Source organism: Malaclemys terrapin, chromosome 3, assembly GCF_027887155.1.
Source record: "Malaclemys terrapin pileata isolate rMalTer1 chromosome 3, rMalTer1.hap1, whole genome shotgun sequence".
Classification (NCBI taxonomy): domain Eukaryota; kingdom Metazoa; phylum Chordata; order Testudines; family Emydidae; genus Malaclemys; species Malaclemys terrapin.
The window spans coordinates 5,493,348-5,516,428 of record NC_071507.1 but is presented as its reverse complement, the minus strand read 5'-3'; the positions used below and the strand labels follow the sequence as shown (position 1 = coordinate 5,516,428).

Below are 23,081 nucleotides of genomic sequence, written 5' to 3'. Positions count from 1 at the left end.
GAGGAAGGCACTTGAGTTAATAAGACCCAGATGGTTCCAACCACCCTCACTGGTGTTAAGAAGGAACTGAGGGGAGTCGGGGGTGGCCCCACCCCATTATACCAGCACGCAGCAGCATGTGGCAACATAAAGTGCACAAGCCACCTGATGGGTACTGCTGAGGGGAAAAAAATCTCTGGCCTCTGTGCACGAGGAGCACCCACGCCTACAGTGGAATGGCCATGTGCGATCACTCAAAAATGACATACAATATGCATACATGAACTTTAATTAGCATAACTTTTCCTGTCCTTGCTATTTTCATGTTATTTCTCTTTTCTGATAGGTTTATTACCACTGATTACAAACTCTTATCCAACACCAGCACTAGAGGCTTCTACAAACAAACTGTAAATTTAGCTTCAGAGAACTTTTAAATCACAAGACCAAATACTCTTACCTTTGGAGAAACAGGTATTAATGAAAACACTAAGTAAAATTAATGCGGTTACCCAAAATATAAACTGAAAACCATAAGTGAGCTCCAGTTAGATGTATCATTTTACTGCATCTATGGAAATTCATCACATTATCCCCTCCACTACAGTGCACAGAGGGGAGCTAAAAGAGGAGTATTTACAGTGGAAACTCCAAAGGAGTTATGGCAACAGTTCCACAGCATGCTCTTGTTCTTTCCACAGTCCAAGAGAAGCCATTCAAGCAGGTGCACTACAGAGTAGGTGCTCTGCACATTGGGAGGTAATGAGTTTAGGAGCGGGATGCTCTCTGTGGCATCATCCCCTCAAGAATTATGATGCATTATTAACATATGCTGGTTGCTCAGTGAAACCCTCAAAGGTTCTGAGGGAGCTGTGGTGCCATAGGAGAAAGGGGTGTCTCAGGGAGCTCTACAGAAGTATTCCAGCATTGACAAGGAAACTTGAATCCCTCAAAGGATATGAAAGGCCAAATCATCCATCTTTTCTGCATGAACTCAAATATTTTACATCAGACAGAAGAAAATGAAGTTAACTCAAAGAATTAAACCTTGGAATTTTTGAGCCCCACTAAATCTAAAAATGGTTTCAAAAAAAGAAAGAAAGAAAGATATTCATATTTAACATGACTAACACTCTCTCAACATGTGAAATACAGTTATGCACACTCATTCTGTTAGGTAATTACAATCTTATTACTACATTTGCCTTTCTACTCTAGGTTACTGATCAAATTATTTTATAAAACTAGTTTTCTTTTGCATATGCAAAGAGCAAAGTTCTTGTATTATGGATAGAAAGCAAGCTAGCAATTTGTCTTCTTCACATAGGTAATAATCCTTAACATATGTTATATTACAATCTCCTTTTGTACTGATGACAAGCTGAACTATTGAACTGGGTGCACTTATTCATTATATTAGTAGTATTTCAAAGAATAATTGAATAAATGGAGTAGCTAACCCTGAAACTATATCTCATCATAGAAAATAGCCTACCAGAAAAATTCTTATGTTACCTGATTAAGTTACTGAAATAAAATCTATGATGCACTTATTAAAAATTAGATGGAAGGTAGCCTTTACAAAGAACAAAGCACCAAAAGAATACAATACATAGTCATAAATGTTGTATCCTATATGTCAAAGTTACAACAATTTAAATGAAAAGGGTAAAGGAAAAACAAACTGACTTTTCTTAGGAGGTTCCCTTCATTAGATCCATATTCTAATGCATTTCCTAATGACACTGGAGACTTCTACATAATTAAAGCATATGCACAATACTATACAAAAAACTTCAACATAGAGGGTGAAAGCCTGCCCACCTCTCTCCCCCCAGATCAGTAAGAGTTTTACTATTGACTTCAACTGGACAAAGATTGTACCTATACAGTGGTTGTTTCAGAGAGTATAAATACTGAATTAAAATTTACCATTATCTTCAGTCTGACTTTCTAAATCTTTTAATAAAGGGAATCTGCAATTCCCATTTCTGATTCAGCATTCAAAGCTAGATCTTGAAGACATGGATTCCAAATGTTTAATCTTGGGAAAATCATTGTCATGAGGAAAGAACAGCAACTGAAGAATAGCACATTCTTTCTTCCTGAATCATGGCTAGCAAATGGGATTTCCCCCTTATTTACTTATACAGGTCTGTCGCATCTTACGCGCATTTATCATGCACGATTTCAGCTTTACGCGGTCGGCAAAAGAAAGAGAGAAAAATAAAAATTTTAATACTGTACCTGTAGTGCAGGGGATTCCGCCCGCCATTGAACTCAATGTAATTTTGACTATACGCGGTTTTTGCTTTACGCGCTAACCACGGAACGGAGCCCCCGTGTAAGATGAGACAGACCTGTAGTATCTTTCTAATCTCCAATAAATGCACTCTATGAAAGTAAAGTGGTAATGAAGTTTCTATCTGAAGGAAACAAGAGATAAAAAATAAAAAGCAAGGAACAAAAGCACGAGAATATAGTCAGTACCACTATATTCTTTGATAACCTTTGGAAGGAACTTTGTATAGGTACTTGACATGTCTTTAGTTTTGCCCCCTTACTGCTTTCCATATGAAACAGAAGTTAACTACCATTTCAGTCTTCTATTTTTATACCAATTATCAATCATAGGCCATCAGATCTTTGTTCTTTAATCTCCAAAGCTACACTTACAAGGTCGAGCCAAATACCTGCCCTTGTGTACAGACAACTTGCCTCTTAAATCTCCATAAAGATATTAGTTGCTTCTCATTAAAATATGATACATTTCAAGAGTTGGCAGACTGGAAGAGATATTAACTAAGTATAGGATTTTCAAAAGTGTCTCAGTGATATCATCAATTATTCCCTGCGTCCACTGAAGCTAGGATGAAAAGTAATGGGCTTAAGCTGTAGCAAGTGACATTTAGGTTAGATAATAGGAAAAGCTTTCTAACTATAAGGATAGTTAACCTGTGGAACAGGCTTCCCAGGGAGGCGGAGGAATCCCCATCATTGGAGGTTTTTAAGAGCAAGTTGGACAACCTGTCAGGGATGGTTTAGGTTTACTTGGTCCTTCCCACAGTGCGGGGACCTGGATTTAATGATTTCTCAAAATCCCTTCCAACCCTACATTCCTATGATTCTAAAATGGTATCTAGTGTAATTAAATAGTAGGATATTAAGTTCTACTGCCAATTTTAACTCTAGTAGACCCAGTTTCTTAACCCTTACATGATATTCTTGTGACTACAGATCTCTTTCTCCACTTTCTAAATATCCAATTACTTATGTCACTACCAAATCTCAAGATGAAAGATAACCAGAGGACAAACAAGGATCTTCGAGATGTCCTTCCCTTTGAGATACTAGTGATGTCTGACATTCTTTTCACGATCATGTTTTTCCAGAATTGTCCCTCATTTAATAACATTCAGTATACATTTGCTGGGTGTGTTTCATTGTCTTCCATTTTCGTGTGTGTCTGTGTGTATTTTGTTGTGCAACATTTGGCCTAGGGAATCAAATCGATACATCATTGTGATGAAGTGTAAGAGGAGTGTTAACACATTCTCTGAGGAAGGGTTAACTTTCTAGACACTAGTGCAGTAAACAGTGTTATTAATATTATTCAAAATTAAGAAAATAAAGCATTACTACGATTTTACAATATTTTATCTTAAAAGGTGAACCATTCCATTAGGGTTACATTTAATGTCAAATAATTCTCATCTCAGTTAAAACAAACCCTTTTAAAAAGCAAAAAAGTGCATGCAAATTGAGTTGTATAAACTAGCATGTGTAAGTTCTACCATTTTGTGACAAAAATCTACAATATCTATTGCATTTTCTTGAACATAGATACCTGTTAAATTTGCAGCATCGGAAGGACTAAGCTGCAGCCAGTGACGAGCATCTGCATCTACACAAACATCTGTTGGTATATTAACTTCATGTTCTTCTTCACATGTTTGCCAGGGGACCAGGCTAATCTCTACTTCATTATTGTAGCCAATGAACATGTCACTGCTAACACTTTCACCTAAAGTAAACAGGAATTACTAAGTGTCATAAGCAATGTTCTACAATAAAAAAAAAAATCTTATTTTCAAAAACATGGTTAAAGGTAATCAATATTATATATGTGATTAGTCAAATTAGCACGTGCCACCACAAACTACTACTCCTTAGAAAAATAATTTGGTTTCCTGGAACTCACTCATTTCTCTTTCTCTATGATTTCCAAGTGACTGCTGCAAGTCTGCTTTCAAATCTAATTCAGCTGGACTGCTGCTCCTTCGTATTAAAACCTTCAGAAAAGATATAAAATTGAATTCCTCTCAATTCATTTCTGGTTAATTTGAAAAATATATCCCATAAGATGTTAGAATACTTTCCTCTATTAAGATGCATATACATTTATCCATAAGTATCACTGAAAACTAACTCTGACTTATTCAGAATTAGTCCTGCCTCAGTGCAGGGGACTGGACCAGATGGCCTACTGAGGTCCCTTCCAGTCCTACATTTCTATAATTCTATTAATAAAAGACCATATCACATAAGGCATAGAGTAGGAGCATGTTACTAGAGTTAATTGCTGTGGAAACTTTAACTCTAAATTTCCTAGATTATATGGGTGTTAAAAACTTATCAGTTAAAATGTTACATCAAAAGGTCTGTTTTTTTTTATTTGCAATTAATATTCTTAATTTTTTAAAAAGGAAAGATGACCTAGATGTCAAAAGACCTTAAGGGTTCTTGATACATTGGTCAGGCCTTATGACCAACTTTTCACCCTATTTGGTTTCTCAGGCCGAAGCACTGCCATCCAGGAGGCAATGAATTCATTTGCAGAGGTTGTCTTTCTGGAACTTGTGGCCCCACAGCTGATTTTTGTGGGGAAGGAATTGACAACCAATCCTCAGGCATATGCAGCATGTTTGGAAGACTGCATACAGTTTTGTTTTTCCCAACAAATCAGGTTCATGTTGAGCAGTGGTCAGATAAATCCAGCATGTAGTAATTTTTGAGCTGTGCACTGGTTCACATAATATTTTCAGTTATTTATGCAATAAATATGGCCACAACCTCAATATCAACTTGCAAAGGAAGTGGGAAGTGTAATATTGATGGCAGCATTATCAGGAGGTAGTAAATATTTTGACCAGCATGTCAATAACATAAAAAGGGGGGAGGAGGGTTAATCTCTTACTCCCACCACCATTGTCTTTGCCTGAATTGGGTAAAGAAACTGCAGCAGAGCAATACATAGTGTTCCCCCTCTGTTAGAGCCAAGTGTGCAGTCCCAATGTTGCTTTTAGATTACACCCACTTAATAGCAGTGGACCAAACCAGAGTTTCAAACTACAGTCATCAATTTGATATTGCATTGCACTTCTAACAGTATCACCAGTTTCAATCATCAATTATTTCTGCTGTTTATTCAAAAGTAACATGAAAAATTAAAAAAAACCTGTCAGTCAGAATGCTGACATAGACAAAGTTTTGAAATAAATGGCCGATGGTGCAAATTGTGCTGAGAAAGGCATTTCTCTGAACACTTCATGAACTATCAAACATTTGTTTAAGTACTATGCAATTCGGTAATGAATATATTTTAATTTATATGACAGTTATGAACTCTGTGTTTATTTATATATATATACATACACACACACAAACACACACACACACACACGTATACATAGTCTTTATCTGTTGCTTTATGTAATCTTCATTATAGTATTTCCATAAACGAGTGTTACAGCCTTATAGTATTAGAAGATGCAGAATATTCAAAATACTTGCTATTAACAGCTACAGTTTTATTCCAATTTCTATATCATCAATGGGATCCACAAACTTAAAATTTCAGTTGTTATACTTGCTAAACATTTATATTAATAATTAGAAATGAAAAGTTCTTAGGACCTTGTCAAATATTAGAACTTGGATCAGAGTCTATCAATTTTGCCTTACATGTTCGGCTTCATTTTCTTTCTTCATATATCCCTTCTTGTCTTGAATGGATTTGGAATCCGAACAATTTAAATTCTGCGAACTCTCAGTCTTTTTATCTGCATAATCAAAATTTTAAAAAGTAAACAAATGAGACAAGAAATACAGACAGTTAAGGAAATGGAGTCTGTGGGCTAATTCTAAAACTATTCAAAACAGCACTAAATAAGTGCATCTTTTTCATCTTTCTAATATTTACAGAGAAGTGATTGAATATGACATTCTCATATGATAGTGTAGAATTGTTGTGAAATCATTTATATCATGAAAGCATTCAATTATGTGGATAATTCCCTCATAAATAGTGTAAAAAACTGCCGTTATGAAAATACAACTAAAATCTTTAGCTGTGGTGTGTGAAATGTAAACGCAGTGCTAGATTCTGGAAATGACAAGTTACACACCAATCACAGATATTTTCAGTGGCTTTCATTGTGAGACAAGTCCTGCTTTAACAAAGATGATATTCTACACCTCCAAATGACAACTGCCTAAAGCCAAACTGATTTTTACAATTTAACTAAAAACGAGACACTTGTCAAAGAGAATTTAGTGCTTGTGAAAAGCGTTGGAACAACAGAGCTGGAAAATAAAGTTATATTTCCCACAGAACAGATAGAGCACATAGAATGGCCACTCAAGATTCCCAACACCTTTCCACTAATGTGACCTGTCTGCTGGTACTTCCTTTCTGGGGCATAGTAGATAAAATATTATCAGGCTATGTGCTAATGGCAAATCAATTATACAATGAAATCAAATATCTCACTAAACTGCTCAATGTCCATTTATGAGGCCCTTCAATAAGGCAGATAAGAAAGTTTGCTTGACTGTTCCCTATACTTCTTAGATGAATGGCAGGCAAATGGATGTAGCCAAGAGTATAGTCAGCATCACAGCAGATAAACCCTGGAGGAAACATCTCAAACTATATAGGTAAATTATTAGCCAATGATAGCTGTCTTTCAATCATTGGTAAGGTACTCAAAAGCCCTGGTCTACACTATAGAGTTACGTTGGTATAACTACGTTGCTCAGGGGTATGAATAATCCGCCGACCTAACTACCAGTGAAGAGAGCCCTATGTCAGCAGGGACCTAACCAATGCAGCGTTTTAAGTGTAGACCTGCCATAGTATAAAGCGCCTGTAACTAACTCACATGGAAGGTTTCAACATACTCTCCTATAAACAAAACATTATAAACAGGAAGTTTTTATGAATGCTCTTGTCCACACTGGGGAAGAGTGAGAGTTCACCGAAGCTATTTTGAAAACTGGTCAGCTCATTAAGTTTACCGCCTGCACGTAATTAATGTTACCACTGTATTCCTCTACAATGGAGAGTATGTGCAAAAAGAATTACTTATGAGCAGGAAGTGTTAATGTTTTATTGGTGACCACTCTAAGCTTACAGCTATACTGGAAAATTAGGACTTGCAGTTCATCAGTGGTTGCACAAGGAGAGGAAACTGTAGTATTCTAATGTGTTCACCAAGTCATCTAACCCTGTTAAGAGTTCAAATTAATTAACACTACCAAGTACTCCAGTATAGAAAAATACAATCGTAGCACTACTTTTTTGCAAGAGATAAATTACATTTTAATTATGATCACTAAAGCAGAACTTGTTTTTAAAGCAGGATGGTAAAAATAAATGGCTCTTACCTACACTACAGCATCCAGTGATGCTGAATTAGGAGCTGCACTGGTAAATTAAGTCCTAATTTTTCTAATGTAGCCAAAGACTAAGGTTAAATATACTTTCCTTGGCCATTTTTAATGCACCTTCAAAGGGTTAAAACTAACTTTTTAAGTGAGATATTTATAGTATTGAACATCCTCAATGCATGGGTGGATGGAGATATTCAGAGGTATTATTTTAGGAGCATGTTTATGTTACATTTAAATTTGTTATTTAAAAAACAGGGTTTAGAACACTGAATAACAGGATTTATTGTACCATAGCTTAAATGAACAGACATTATGGCATAAATATACATTCATACAACAGCAATGGGACATTTTTCCTTCCAATTCACAAATGTAGTTTAATGAGATTCAAAGGCAGCTTAATACTGTATAGTTACTGTATGTCACAAAATTTACCTTGAAAAAAATCAGAACTAAATTGGTCTGTAACGTCTGAAGTGCTACTGCTTCGAGTTAGTTGTTGGTCCTGGTCTGCAAAGAGGCCACTAGACTCTGCTCCTGTTGTATTTTCTGATTGCTGAGCTTCTTCAACTTCTGCAGATTTCAATTAAAATAAAATGTGTTACAAGGATTCTAAAAGTCTTTGCACATTTACTACACACTAACATAGCAAAGTCAGGTGAAAAGATGAACAAGCTAAATATTTAAAACACATAGAAATTATGAGAATAAAATGAAAAATTTCAAGTTTAGTTACCAAATGCTCTCCACAACTGAAAAGAAATTCATTAAAAAATGTATTCCAGCAGCAGAATTAGGAAGAGGTTCAGAGAAGGGAAACTCAAATTATTAGAGTCATAGAGCGGGTGTTGAGGGGAGGGGGGAGGTGTCACATGGAGAGAGATTAAAAAAAACGAAGACTTTTTAGTTTAGAAAGGAAAAGGGTGAGAGAAGATATATAAATTAATGAACAGTATAGAGAAGACTAATTTGGTGTTCCCATTTACTTTTCCCATAATAAAGGAAAAAATGGAAACTTAAAAAGTCAACAAATTCCAAATGGATAAAAAGAATATATATATATATGTTTAATAAACACCTTGCATAACTATGCAACGGGACTCACTTCTAAGGGATCTGATTCAGAAAAACATTAGTAAGTCTCAAGCAGTATTAGACATTCATAACAATAACGGTAAAATCTAGGGGCAGAACATTCTCCCCATTCCTACTGACTCCCTCATAGCCTATTCCCCTAGTTATGCCTTCCTCAATCATCCAGCATTCACCACTGGCACAGACTGGACACTGAACTAAATAGACCATTGGTTTGTTCCCATGTTGCAACTCAGACTTAGGTGCCTCCTTACACATACAGGAGGGGATCACCTTTCCTGCAGTCCTTAGAATGGGCACAGAAAGCTGGATCCTTTCCTGGGGACCTTATGAGATTTGTAAGTTGAGAGAAGAATAGGAGCAGGGGGAGGGGGATCCCTGTCCTTCCAGTGGATCGTCTCACATCCATAAGAGCAATACCTGCACATCTTAGGAGGTGCACAGGAGGTCCACTCTGCAGGTATTAGCAAATTTATACCCCTCCCCCTTCCCTATACTCCCTACATGCAGGTGGTATAAGGAATGTGAGGTTCTGTTATTAGCCTTATGAGATAGGTGGGCAGAGCTTAAACATATCCAATGTGAGCCACAGATTCCTTTTCAGTGGCCAATCAATCCTTCCTAACCTTAGAAAACTTGTTCTTTCTTGATGAGCAAAATCTGAATCATTAGTCACCTGACAGGCCTAATAAGATGGTCAGTCTTTGGACAGTTCTATTTAGGTTCATCAGGGGGCTTGTGACCCTGAGGGCCATGAAAATCTGCCAAACCTAATAAAACCATCCTCCCCCACCAAAATCATTAAGAGATCCCAATTAACCCATTAAGGCTTATGAAGGGTTGGACCCCTCTATAAGTCTACTAAGGCATGTTGGAAAATCCTCAGTAAGTGTCCCAAGGCTATTAGCAGGGTTAGTTAAGTATGAGCAATACTATCTGCTGTGATGGGGACTGGATAGGGTTTTTAGCATGTTAAAAAATTTAAGTTACCTATTTGTTATTTATTTAACTGCCTCAACGACAACACTAACTTGGTTCAGGTTTATGTTGCCAGGAAATTTGTTTTGCATTACCAATTTCAGAAAGTCTGTTCAATATATATTAAATATACAAAAAGAAAAAAGTTTAGAGATTTAAAGCATTTTTAAAAATTATGTAAACCATAACTTTAACATACTCTCTCTCATTCCTTCTCTCTTTATTAAGACAGCAAAACCTCCTGCTTGACAGTTTCTTAGATGATATCAAATATGCTTGTTGGGAAAAATGGAGACTCAGTTTTAAGTGTTAGCTCTTGGATTTAGGTGTTAAAGTCTGATCATGTTTCTTCATAAGATAGAACAAGACAAGCACACAAAGGTGGAGAAAGAAAAGGATAGCAAACAGCAAAATTCAGCATCTGTCTCTGTCTACAGCTGTAATTCATTTGCTGGAAAAGTAACATGAGTAGCACACAACCTTATTAGCCTCTTCAGGATCTGGCAAACAACTACCAGAATTGAACTATGGTATCACTTTATCTTGCCTCTCTGGACACAGCAAAAGATTGAATAGTTTGACTTGTCCTGGCAGGTTAAGCTGAAGTCTCATTAGACTGAAGTCAAACAGATAAAGAGAAGAGAGAAATATGAGGAGTCAAGTGGGGAAAAAGGGAAAACAACACACAAGCAAAGGAGTGACAGCAGGAACCTTAAGTTCATATCTCAGGAGTTAGTCAGAACACAATTGTGGAGATGATTCTTTTTGAATAGTCAGAATTTCTCCCAGGATCAAGAAACAGAAGACCTAAGAGTTTGATGGTAAAGTCATGGGTCCTAGCATATGGTTGTGGTGGTAGTGACAGGCCTGGCAGTGATGCTAGTTAATGCTCCCTGCCATGCCTAAGCTAACATCCAGCTCCTTCCTAGAAAATATTCCAACGGGATAGCAAACATATCCTATCAAAACTGACTCTTCAGAACAAGTATCCAATGATTCACATATGCACACTTCCTCTCCTCTTAAAAATGTTTTGGTCTCTTGCTAGAGCAATTCCTTGGGAGCCTTGAAAACCCTACTCAGAATCTTAGTTCAGACAAATACAGATTACACCATTGATTCCAAGCTCTGGTTTCTTCAAACAATATTACATAACAAGCATATAAAGTACACTGAACTTTCAATAAGCTTTCAACTCACTGAGGGACAATTCAAGGCCATCCCTGAGAATTCAACACAACTCTTCTCCACTCCCCCTACCCTTCCCTACTCCTCCACTATGCCTTCAAACCTTTGTCTGTTGGCACCTTTGTTCTGCTGCCCCTCTCCATGCCTACCTCCTGCACATCTCCTAAAGTCTACATGAAGTGAACACCAAAGGCAGTCTGCAGAAGGGAGCAGTGGGGCTAGCAGGGGATTGTGGTGGGGACCAGCAAAAAAGGAAGACATTCCCCTCTCCACACTCTCTGTTGACCACCCCACCTTTGCGTGTGTTCGTTTATAAATGAATTGCCTGATTCACTTCAATTTTAATGGAAAATATCCTGAATTTCACATTGATAAAACTCTATTAGTTGCTTTACATGCTGAGGCCTCTCAAAAGCGAGAATTTACATTTTTATTTAAAATAAAGCTTAGGTCTCCAGCACTAACTTAATGGGTCTATTTTTAGTTCAATGGAGTGGTCAAGCTTGTATCTTTCAACAACAGAAGTTCATCTAATACAAGATATTACCTAACTCAGACAGTCTATATAATTAATGGGAAGGCAATTAAATTCAGATACATTTTAATTTAGTTACAAAGGAAGACATACCTAAATAAACTGTAGGTCAAGATAAATCCTTAATGTTTAAGTGTATAAAATAGAATAGTTTGTGGGGCTCCAAACGTCTGAACAAAAACAGAAAATGATACTGTCTAAGCCTTGTATGTTTAAATAATTTTTTGGTAATAAGAAGCATAGATAGAAAGTTTTTTTGTTTCTGAAATCAGGATCCCCAGGAAAATGTCTTTAGAGGCAAACATTTACAATTAGCATTAACTTGTGCGACCTCATTGTTAGATTGATCGTGAATGGGATTTATTGTCGAAAAACCATGGCTGGCTGGATTTTTCCAGCATGATTTGTTTTGAAGCATCATTCAAATAGTTTTAGGAATATTTTCCCTGAAACTACTCCAAAAATAAATATTTAAAAAGGTTTTGTTCTCCTCGTCCTCAAAATGGTGCTCCATTTTGACAGTAAGTACAGATCCAGTGACCCAAAAATAAAAATCACTAGAATTATTTGAATATAAGTACTTACCATCCAAACAAAATTTGATAGTGAACATGAGATAACCTTATGATTAAAGAGGAAATATCTCCCAAGGAGTACAAAATGCTGCTTTAACAACAGAAGTTGTTACTGATTAATTGGAAGATAAGGAGAGACACAGTGAGTGCAGTGTAAACCATACTAATGCACTAGAATAATTAAAGAGACAGAAAAAGCCAGCAACAGCAGTTTAAAAAATATAAAGAACATTTAGATACAAGATGGCTTTAAGTACAGTACCTGAAAGTCTGTGAGAGCAAGAAGTGTAAGAGATACCAGGTAAGAGAGAGCTCACAGTGTGAAGCAGAAGAGGTACACTTTTAGTGGCTGGCAAAGCCTCATAAAGATGAACACAGTTGCTGATAGACTGGCTTCGCTTAGCTTCCAGGGAAAAATAAAGTAATAATTATGTCAGAAGAACAATAAAATATAGGGATTTTTCTAAGGATATTATTTAAGTGCCCTGGCAAAATAAATGCAACACACATCTGAAACAGTTCCTAACATAAATATTCAGAAATCCTACATAAAAATGAATTCCCATACAGTAAAGGTTTGAATGTGTTGGAATAAAATTGCCACATAATAAATGTGCAATAATCAACATGTTTTTTTTTTATTTACAAGATTGTGAAATATTACAATACCATATTTTACCATAAATCCATTTTGTCAATTAACATAGGTTATCTTACTAAATCTTACTCAGTAACTCTGTAAAATTATGATGTGCCATCAGTCTAACCTATCCCAAATCTTTAATACTTAGGAATATTAGAAAACAGAAGAGAAATATATCCAACAATGTGTGCATCTCAAAACTAAATGAATGGGAAATTTCTTCCCTGATAATTTCTTTTCTGTTATCTGTCTCTCACAATTTGGAGATGTATGGGCTCCTCTCTGCAGTTCTGGAGGCAGTTAAATATTGTAACACAGTCTGTGCGGGCCATGCCCCTGGCTTGCCACCAGACAATTCATTCCAATATTGTGTACAAACTCTGAGACTATAACATGCAACAACAACTTCAAAGCCAAGCAGTAAACTATGTATAGCAGCCCACAAACTGTAAATATAAAAATTAAATTTTGTCTTTTGGCTAAGAAGCCATGTGGGAAAGGTTGAAATGTGGAAGACACTGCTAGCAGAAAGGAAATGATCTGTTAAGAAATTTCCCATTCTGCAGCCCCACCAACTCCACAATTCTGAGGTGGATGAGAAGGAGCAACCAGTGAACAGAAATAGACTGAGATAGGGAAAGTTTCCCCCTGAAAGTAAGTATCAAACTGGCAAGCTGTTTGTGGACCAATGCATGCAACACGTTCCTTCTGAAGGAGGCCTCCGCAGAGGATAGCATGTCCACATTCTAGTGTATAACAAAGGTGTTAACAGAGGACCTTGTTGCTGCCCTGCAGATTTCCTCAGTGGAAGCAAAACCTTTTTCTGTTCATGATGTCACCAAAGACCTTGTGGAGTACACCTTGATTTCATCAGAAAAAGGTTCATATGATGTATTGTATGCCTCTGTGATGCATAATTTGATCGTCCAAAGTCCATTTTTAGCACTTCTGGTGGAAGGAGACAAAGAGCCTGACCTCCTTGTTAATTTGATGCTCATGAAGTATATTTTTAGTGCTCTAGGAGCATCTAGATTATGCCATAGCCTAAGTTATAGGTCGGGGGAGAAAGATGGGAAGACAATTTTCTGCAACGCATGGAAAGAGGAGTTCACCTTTGGTAAAAAAAAGCATCTAGATTCTGGTATCACAGCGGTCATACAGCACATTCTTGTGTGCCTCAGAATCATGTACAAAGTCTGTCCCCACTTTGATTTTATTTAAATTTATACACAAAATTAAAAGGGGCATCCATTCAAGGCTCCAGGTGCCCCTGACATAGATTATAAAAACATTAAACTGCCCACAGAACACCTTCAGCACTAGAATCTCAACCTTATGCCAGCACTCCTTATTGGGTCTGCTGGGTTAGAAAATCATCCAATTCCAGGAGAATTTTTCCTCATCTGACAGACATGGTGCAGAGGCACTGACTCTGTCAATTTTGGGGGGCTGCTTGCCACCCGGCTCTGCCCCAGGCCTGCCCCCCTCCACCCCTTCTCTCAAGGCCCTACCCCACCTCTTCCCACTCCACCTCTGTTCTGGCCCCTCCCCTGAGCAGGAGGGAGGGGAAGGAGCTAATCAGCGGGGCCACTGGTGGGTGATGAGCACCCACTATTTTTTTTCCTGTGGGTGCTCCAGCCCTAGAGCACCCATGGAGTCGGCGCCTATGCCGTGGTGACATTCAGAACTATCCCTCCTCTTCCACAATAGTACCTATGCATGCAGGAACACTCTCCCCACACCACGAAGCTCTTGCAACTAACCTACAGCGTGGCTGAACAGTAGAAATTATACTAATGATTTTGTTTAAAGTTTTGGCAATTGAGGCTTCAACTGCCCATTATAATGCACTGCAGCATTAACCTCCAGCCCGCTCCTGGACAGTTCAAATATATTAAGTCCATTATTCCTTTAAGGGACCTTACATGGAGTTACCCAGTCACATTAACTTGATAAAACATCAAAACAAATGTACTAACTAATTAAGTACAAGTAATGAGACATTAGAGTCAGATATGGTCACAAGAAAAATAAAGATAAAATGCTTTCTAGTGCCTAACTTAAACTATATTAGATTTAAAACAAAGTTGCTCTCCACATGTCTCCAGCAGCATTACTGACTAAATATTTCAGGTCAGGACTACTCCCCCATAGTCCAACAGCTGCTTCTTTTGTCTTCTAAGGTGCAAAGAGTGAGGTGGAAAGGGAGGGAGGAAGGGAGAGGTGTCTTGGGATATTTACCCCCTCTTTTTATAGTGTCAGTCCCTCTTTGAAAAGCATTTCCAGCTGAGAACCAAGAGACAGGGAATCTGGTGGAGGAAGGAGACCTCATGCTGTTTCTTTGCTAAGATGCAGACCTCTTTGTCCCTGTCCCCTTCCTTGCCAAAGAATGGCCACTTGATAGGTGGTGGCCCATCAGCTTTGTTGACACCTGGATGGGACATCAGCTTGCCTTTTGTCTTTGAGAAACTGTTTTAGCTACTCCTGAAACTTATCTGGGAAATGCATTTCAGCCATGATTTCAGATTATGTTAATAAATTTACATATAATATTGTTACCTGCATTCTACCATGATATTACTGATCAGCAAGTTATGAATTTTCAAAAGATACCTCACAAGGCATGCCCTGTACAAAGAATATTACATCAGGTGCAGGGTGTGAATCCAGGGGTACATTCCACCACACTTCCCCCCCCTTATAAAACTGCAGTAGGGTTAGCCAAGAAAAAATATTTTGCACATGGCTGCAAGAATTCAATCAGAATGTGAACCTCAGACATCTCACACTCAAAGCAAGATTCATATCCTTAGAAAACAAACCACTTGCTTGCCACCAAATAGTCTTTCCTTACCCTGTACAGTACCTACCATTCTTGAAGGCAAAGATTTTTTAAATTTTTATTATTGAGTTCCCTGCAAACCACTAACTGGCTTCCACTCCAGTGGAAGAGTCGTGTGTGTTTTCACGGACAGTGTCTCAGAGCTTAATGCCAGAAGGGACCATTAGATCATCTAGTCTGACCTCCTGTGTATCACAGGCCATTAATTTTCACCCAGTTATCCCTTTATCGAGGCCAATCAATTGAATTTGGCTAAAGCAGTCTTTGTTCCTGAAAAGCTCTTGAACTTTGCTCAATGACTTGGGGAGGGGCAGAGGGAGATGGGTGCAGTACTGAAGGAATCAAAAGATTACAGCCTCAATGCTCCAGTGACTCCTCAGCTGAGGAGAGGAAGAGCAGAATTAGAAGCTGAAATGAAGTCACTACCGCATAAAAATGAATAAAAGGAAATGTTACTCACCTGTGCAGTAACTGGATTTTTTCAAGATGTGTCCCTCTGTGCACTGCACTCTAGGTGTGCATGTGCCTCCTGAGCCCCCAGTTGGAGATTTCTAGCTAGCAGTCCCTGTTCAGCACACACTCTCACTCTGTCCCTCCTCGTGGCAGACACCAAGCTTAGATAGGGGTGCATGGGCAAACTACACTCAGGTCTTTTTCTACTCTGTCATCATCTAAAGAATGACTGAAGCACAGAGAAAGGAGGGCAGGTAATGAAGAACCCACACACCTCAAAGAATTACAGTTACTGCACAGGTTGAGTAACATTTCCATTTTTTCTTTGAGTAGTGGCTCTGTGGCTTCTGAGCAATATCCCCAGAAGGAGGAGAAGGCGGCGCGGGGGGGGGGGGGGGTTGCCTTTGGAACAGGACCTAGAACTGAAGATAGTATCACAGAGCCGAGTGCCACATCGTATTTGATGGCATGGAGTGGGGTGTAATGCTCTGAAAATATATGGATTGAAGATCAGGTAGCAACTGTACATATCTCTATTGTGGCGGAAGAGACTATGCAGACCCTTAATAAATCTGGATGATACTGGGTGAGCAAAAATGGAGAATCCCTCCATCGGGGGATGGAAGGCTGGTACGGCAGCCAGGTGAACCTTGACTGAGCTGATGAATAATCTGGATGTCTTCAGATCCAGCACGTAATCCATGATGAAGGAAAGGGGAACCAACTTAGACCAGAGGTAGCAACCGCACCAGTGGACAAATCTCTTCTGTTTCTGCAGGTAAGCAGTGAAGGCAGATGTCATGCTGTGGAATAACAGCTGCTGCACCGCTCTGGAGCAGGAAATCTCTATTTATGAGAACCTTCAGGAGTCAGGCTCTGAGATGTAGAACCACCAGGTTGGGCTGAATCGTGTGACCCACATCCTGAGACAGGAGATGGGAAACTGTCGGGAGCTTGATCAGTGGTTGTACTCGGAGCTAAAGCAGGTAATGGTACCAAGGTTGTCTCAGTCAGGTAGGTACTATGAAAATAACTCTGGCCTTGGACTGCCTGATCCTGTTCATCAACCTTGGAATTAGGGGCATCAGAGAAAAGGCATAGAACAGACTCCTCTTCCATGGAACAAGGAGGGTGTCCCCCAGGGAGCAAGGACCTAGACCTCCACTTAAACAGAAGAGAGAATACTTCCTGTTCTCGGAGTTGGCATATAGATCAATCTCTGGCTGTCCCCATCTCAGAATATGTCCTGGAGGACCTGCGGGTCCAGCTCCCATTTGTAGTCATGGATGCCTGTAAGGTAAGCTGCTAAAATCTGCATGTGATCTCTTGACCTGGCTCAGAGGGCAATTGCAGGAAACGCTCCATTGCCAACAAGTCTGAGCCTTATCTCGCTGTTCTTCCTAGCCCTGGACTTAAGGACTAATCAAAAGGAGCACTTCTGGGAGATATGGGACTCTTCCAGACAACAGAGCCACTTGGAGTCTCCATCGCTCACTGGCATAGCCTCCCAGCAGGAGAGACAACATTTGAAGCCTGGCAAACTAGGCACACCCCCTAAGAGAAGACAGGTCTCCCTGAGGAAGAGAGAAAACAGTCCTCTCACCTAAACTAAATATACTAACACTAACAACGACATTAAACTAACTTTAATAGAAAAAGTAAAGAGAAAGGCCAAGTATGCTCTAGGCAGACACACTAGTGTTGTCTCTCAGGCCGAGGCTGTAGAGAAAGAACTGAGGGTTGCTCTCAGTCTGCCACGAGGAGGCATAGGGCACATGCATGGGATGAACAGGCACAACTAGCTAGAAATTGCCAATCAAGGGCTCGAGAGGCACATGCGCACCTGGAATGGAGCACTAATAGGGACACTACTTGAAGAAGAAATTGAAGTTATAACAAAGTGGTTAGGAGAAATTGAACCACCAACTTGTTTCTATTATGAGAGACTGAATTTCTGGTGATCTGACCTGGAGGGCAGGGCCTAGTCCTGGAGCCTCCAGCAACAATATTGGACTGTCTCCAAATTCAACAATGAGATACCCATTTGTTATGAATGAGGAGAGATGCTGTGCAGTGGAATATCCCTTACTCAAAAGCAGTAATGAACATCTGCTGTGGCTGCTGCTTGATGGCCCATTGAACTGGAATGAGCGGCACTTGTGACCATCAAATCAGAGAAAGACAATCTATTATCTGGAATGTTTGAAAACCGTGTATTCTCTTCTGCATCTGGGGACTCAGGGAGACTCTTCCATCATCCTCACTCCCTGACCTGCCCTCACTCTCCTCTTATTTTTCTCATTTTCTCTTTCTTTATAGAAGAAACAGAGAAAAAGAATATGGGAGAACACCGAGCTACTGTATATACGTATTGAGCTACCATACATATTTACTTGGCCTTATTTTCAAAAATGCTGGGAACTCAGCACTGCTGAAAATCAGGTACCCTATTCAGGCACCTAAAATATGGATTTAAGAGCTTAATTTGGGTACCCATTTTTGAAAACTTGTGCTACAGATGTATATTTCACTTTACAGAAAATACAAAACAAATTTTAAAAAGGTTTCTATATTGAGAAAGTGTAAGATGTAATAAAGTATACAAAGGGATATAGGTATGGATGTTAAGTACGACTAAATACAAAGAATGATAATTTAAAAATATTTTCATGAAAAGATGACATTTTAGAATTATTAAAATAAGAGATTTTTCTTAGGTTGTAAAAATGATAGACTACTCCATAACTATTTATTAACTGTTTGATATTTTTACAGTTATACAAATACACTATTTTATGAAAATGGCTTAGTTTTGCAGCACTTTTTAATTGATTGTAGTAAGAGAATTCCCCAATAGTAGGTATTATATATTTCCTAATAGTCTGTAAACCACTCATTAATTTTCTTGTTTTACTTGCTTAATTTACAGGTACTATAACTGTTTAATGAAACTTTAAAGTATTTCTACACCTCCATATAATATTTACCAAATACTAAGTCGTGTAGTCCAGAATTTAGTATATACATAAAAGAACCTATTCATAATGAATACACTAAAATATTTTCATACACAATCGTTCACCAAAAAAATCCAAGGGTGTTTTACAATTCAGATCTGGTAAAAGCAGCAAAGATTATTGTGAACACATACAATTTTAAAGCCAGAAAATACAATATCTTAATACCACACTAACAGGATTATTTTGCACAGAATATATGTAAACATCAGAAGGACATGATAATTTGGTTATTTGTACCAGCACTTGAATGCTTGAAAGTCTGAGCAAAGTTTTAAGGAATGAAGCCAACGTGTCTTGATTCACTAGTGAATGCCGACTTTTCCAGGGAAAAGTGGCCTGTGACGACGAGTTATTGCTTTTATAAAAAGTTATTCTAAATGTCTGAAAGGTAGTCATGCTGGCTAAAAAGTCCCATCTTGAACAAATACATTAGTATAGTATATCTATATAGTTCACAATACTTAGCCAATCATTCTTTATTATCTAGCCCATTAAAAAAATACTCAACAAAATATTAAATCATTGTGTCCTACCTCAGTAATCAATAAATCTTTCCTATTTTCTATAATCATAGTATGTTTGACTAAAAGGATCCTGAAGTAAATAAAATTGACCTCTCTTTCAAGGTATAAGAAAAGTGAAGAAAAAGATTTAGAGACAAATTTGCAAACATTTGTTCCTAATTAAAAGTCACGAGAGTAGCTTTTAAAATAATTTCAGTTTTATAAATGTTGATCTTTCAATTTATAATTAAGATGTTAAAGTAGCCAGTGCCTAACCTGTTGCTCTTTGTCGGACTATGTTTCTTGCTTTCTCGACTCCTGGTGCTCCAGAGGTAGTAGCACTCCTGAATCTCATTGGTTCCACAACTTCAGGATGACTTCTCCAGCTTAATGAAAATGATCGTCCCACTGTAGTTGCCTTTTGAGGATCTGAGATGCCACCTTTTAGATAAAGAAAGCAAAAGCAACATCAATCTAGAACATTTACAATTAATACTATGCTTACTACATAGAGTTAAGTGTTTCTACAAAAAGGAACTAAAATGGGACACGTTTTAAACCTATTATTTTTGGCAGAATAATATTATTCAAAATAATTTAAGAGATGTCAACTGTGGAGAAGTTGTACCACAAAGCTCATGTGGTACAATTCCTCCCATTGTTTCTTCTTTCTATTCATTTTCTCAAATAACATAGTTATAGATAGTGTCATCGGCACAGAATGATGTACTGAAAGTTGAGCCATTAAATTGATTTATTTTCATGTACAGTAATTTGTCACTTGGCCAGAACTCAAAGTGCAGGACTTAATCAAGAGTCAAAATAGGTTTCTACAATAACACCGCATTGTACTGCGCGTTCCTTAATTTAAATTCAAGAATCAAGTCACTGGCATTGACAGTCCACCTTGCTCCCCCATCCAATTCCCTGATTTTCAGGATGTCTAAGTGTTAAGATTAATCTATGACCAAATTTAAAAATAAGGGGGCTAAAGTTCAGAACCTGTACCTCCCACTGATTTCAGTGGGTGCCTGGCATTTTTGAAAATCACGCCACTTATTTAGATGTCTAACTTTAGACACGTATTTCTTTTAATAATCTTGGTCTATATGCTTCTAAACCCTATTCCTTTTATGGAGGTGGCAGAGAAAACTGTAAACTCATCACTAGACCTAAAAGCTTACTAGTTACTTTTTCTGAATTTCAGATTATTCATGGTCATCACCCAGGGCTGGCCTTTGGGAGTTGTGAAATTGGACCTCTGATTTTTGAGGGAGGCTCCAGAACCAATAAAGGCTTGAGGTAAGGGGTGGGCAGTACTGTCATTAAGCGTGTACGGTCAATGCAAGCTTCTCCCTGGCTAACTGCCTGCAGTTGAACTGGCTCATCTGCTGAGCTACCAGTGAGGCCTCTGCCCACACCTGGTGACATTTCAGTGGAGTTAGAAGCAGCAACCTGGTAAAGCAGACTAAACACAGAAGTGAGAGTAAGGGATTCCTGTGCTTTAATCCTGGTTCTAACATTAACTCTCTTTATTGTCTTGGGCAAATCTTAGGAATGAAATTCTGTGCTGTACCTCTAAGACACAATAAAGACCTTGCAGCCCAGAAGGAGGAGATGCTAAGATGACTAAGTCACCTTTGCACTCTCCTGATCCTAAGTTGCTTCAGGAGCTAGAGAGGCCTCTGATGTAATTTAGACAAATCTAGGGGTCTACCTAAATTATGACAACCTCCTGGGATTACCCTATGGGCTTTATCACTGCAGCACTGTATTCCTGCCCCCCTAAAACATGCTCCTCCTGGTGTCAGCCCTGACCCCTGGTTTGTGAGAAAGTCCTTGCAGGACAGCCTTAAGGCTATCTTCCATAGTGCCTGTGCTCAGTGAATAGTCCCCTGGCAAGTTATAGGCCTATAAGGCCCTCTATGCTGCTCTGGCCCTTTTACCCAGCATAAGAGGGTTGGTGCATGGAAAGGGTCTCACCTTGGGTCTTTTTACCTTAGTTTTCCCACCTGTAAAATAGGAATTACATTTATCTACCTCACAGAGCTCTAACCATGTTCACTAAGATGGTTCAATTAGTTAATTATTGTAAATTGCTACGAAAGCAGTGTGAAGATTCACAAGACTGCACACAAAATCCTCCACTGACCCCCAGTCTCTTACTTAAACAGGTTTATTAAAATGAAATGCAATAAAATTAAACTATATTGAAAAGGATTTCTAGTGTCGGTGGCTATGCACAGATTCCAGCACAAGCAGCCATGCTCCATTCCTACGACTGCAGCGGAGACTGGTGTTAAGCCCCGAAACACCCATCCACATTTTTAAAAAGTTTTTATAAAAACAGATCAGTATAAGTATCTTACTAATGCAAATGCTCAATATTTTTGCGTGAAATAATACTAAGTAAAATGGAGTGCATTTTTTCAAATGAATCTTTACAATGTGTAAAGAACCATAATGTTTAAGTTACACTTGAAAATCTAATATAGTCCAACTAAGTTTGAGTATCTTAACTTATTTAACATAAAATACACTAAAGAAGAGAGACTTTACCTTTGCCTCTTTGTTTTTTTTCCTTTTGCTCACTTAGTTTATCCAGTGGTAAGTTTGTCATTTCAACTCCATACACCATTCTTGCTAACACTGCCGTTAGAGAATCCATGATGTTGGCCCATTCAGTTATCAGCTCCTCCCAGTCAGTAAGGGAAGACAGTACGCTGAGCAGCTCATCCCAGAGTTCTCGAGAAATGTAAACACTCAGATTTGCTCGGATCCAAGCCACAATAAGAGTCTGGGAAATAGGAAAGCAATGACATTTTGTACATTTCTAAAAAGTACAGAATTAAAAATTTGGAAATGCATGTCCGAAGACCAAGAGAATTTAGACTTTTGTAACAGCTTATCACCACATTTTTAATTTCCAGTCACTAACACGAGTTTTCTTTCTTTCCTTCTGTTATTCTTTACTTTCAGAAGTTGCCACTTCCTGAGGCTGTTAGTGAAAAATTATGAGGAACTATAAACAGAAAACATGGTTTCATGGGAGTTAAATGAGTTTAGCAGCTAACAAGAAAAGAACTATAAAAGAGAAAATTCTGCAGCAATAATGCCCCCTTATTTCAGCAGCCCATCAGGGCTTAATTCTGTGTGGGAGAGGGGGAAGGTTCAGGACTTTTGTCCATGGAATGTAGAAATGGGAAGGAGTAGCTCCCCTCTTTCACTTGGTTCTATCTTCCTTACCCCTGCTTCTACAGGAAAAGAGACTGCCATGTCTTTCTTTCCCCACCACCAGAGCCGAAGAGCTGGCTGATACTGTAACAGTAATGATACAGGGCACTAAGAGCTGAGGAGAGTCACAGTAACTCAGATTGAGCAATCACCGCAAGATCATTTAGCCCTGAAAATAACGTGGGTGCCAGGAACGTTGATGCTGGGAGAATCAATGGGTTCGGCACTGGAGTTGAGGAGCACGTGTCATCAGCACTGTGTGAGGTGATGTCAGTACCAAGAGATTGGGATCAGTGAAGTGCGGAACATTGTCTCAAAGGCTACCAAGTGTGCTCAGTGATGGGTTTTTGCCAAGGTGACGG

The 23,081-nt window shown here is 38.5% G+C and overlaps 1 protein-coding gene across 2 annotated transcripts in view; it reads right to left on the bottom strand.

The window, feature by feature from the left end:
• Positions 1-23,081, bottom strand: part of RALGAPA2 (Ral GTPase activating protein catalytic subunit alpha 2) — a 271,768-nt gene that overhangs the window by 176,228 nt on the left and 72,459 nt on the right. For both annotated transcript variants that reach the window (XM_054021951.1, XM_054021952.1), the window contains exons 15-20: positions 22,045-22,282; positions 19,762-19,926; positions 8,089-8,226; positions 5,944-6,041; positions 4,181-4,271; positions 3,827-4,003 (exon numbers count right to left, since the gene is read on the bottom strand). In XM_054021951.1, the coding sequence (XP_053877926.1) occupies positions 3,827-4,003; positions 4,181-4,271; positions 5,944-6,041; positions 8,089-8,226; positions 19,762-19,926; positions 22,045-22,282 (907 nt within the window). The remainder of the gene's footprint in view (positions 1-3,826; positions 4,004-4,180; positions 4,272-5,943; positions 6,042-8,088; positions 8,227-19,761; positions 19,927-22,044; positions 22,283-23,081) is intronic.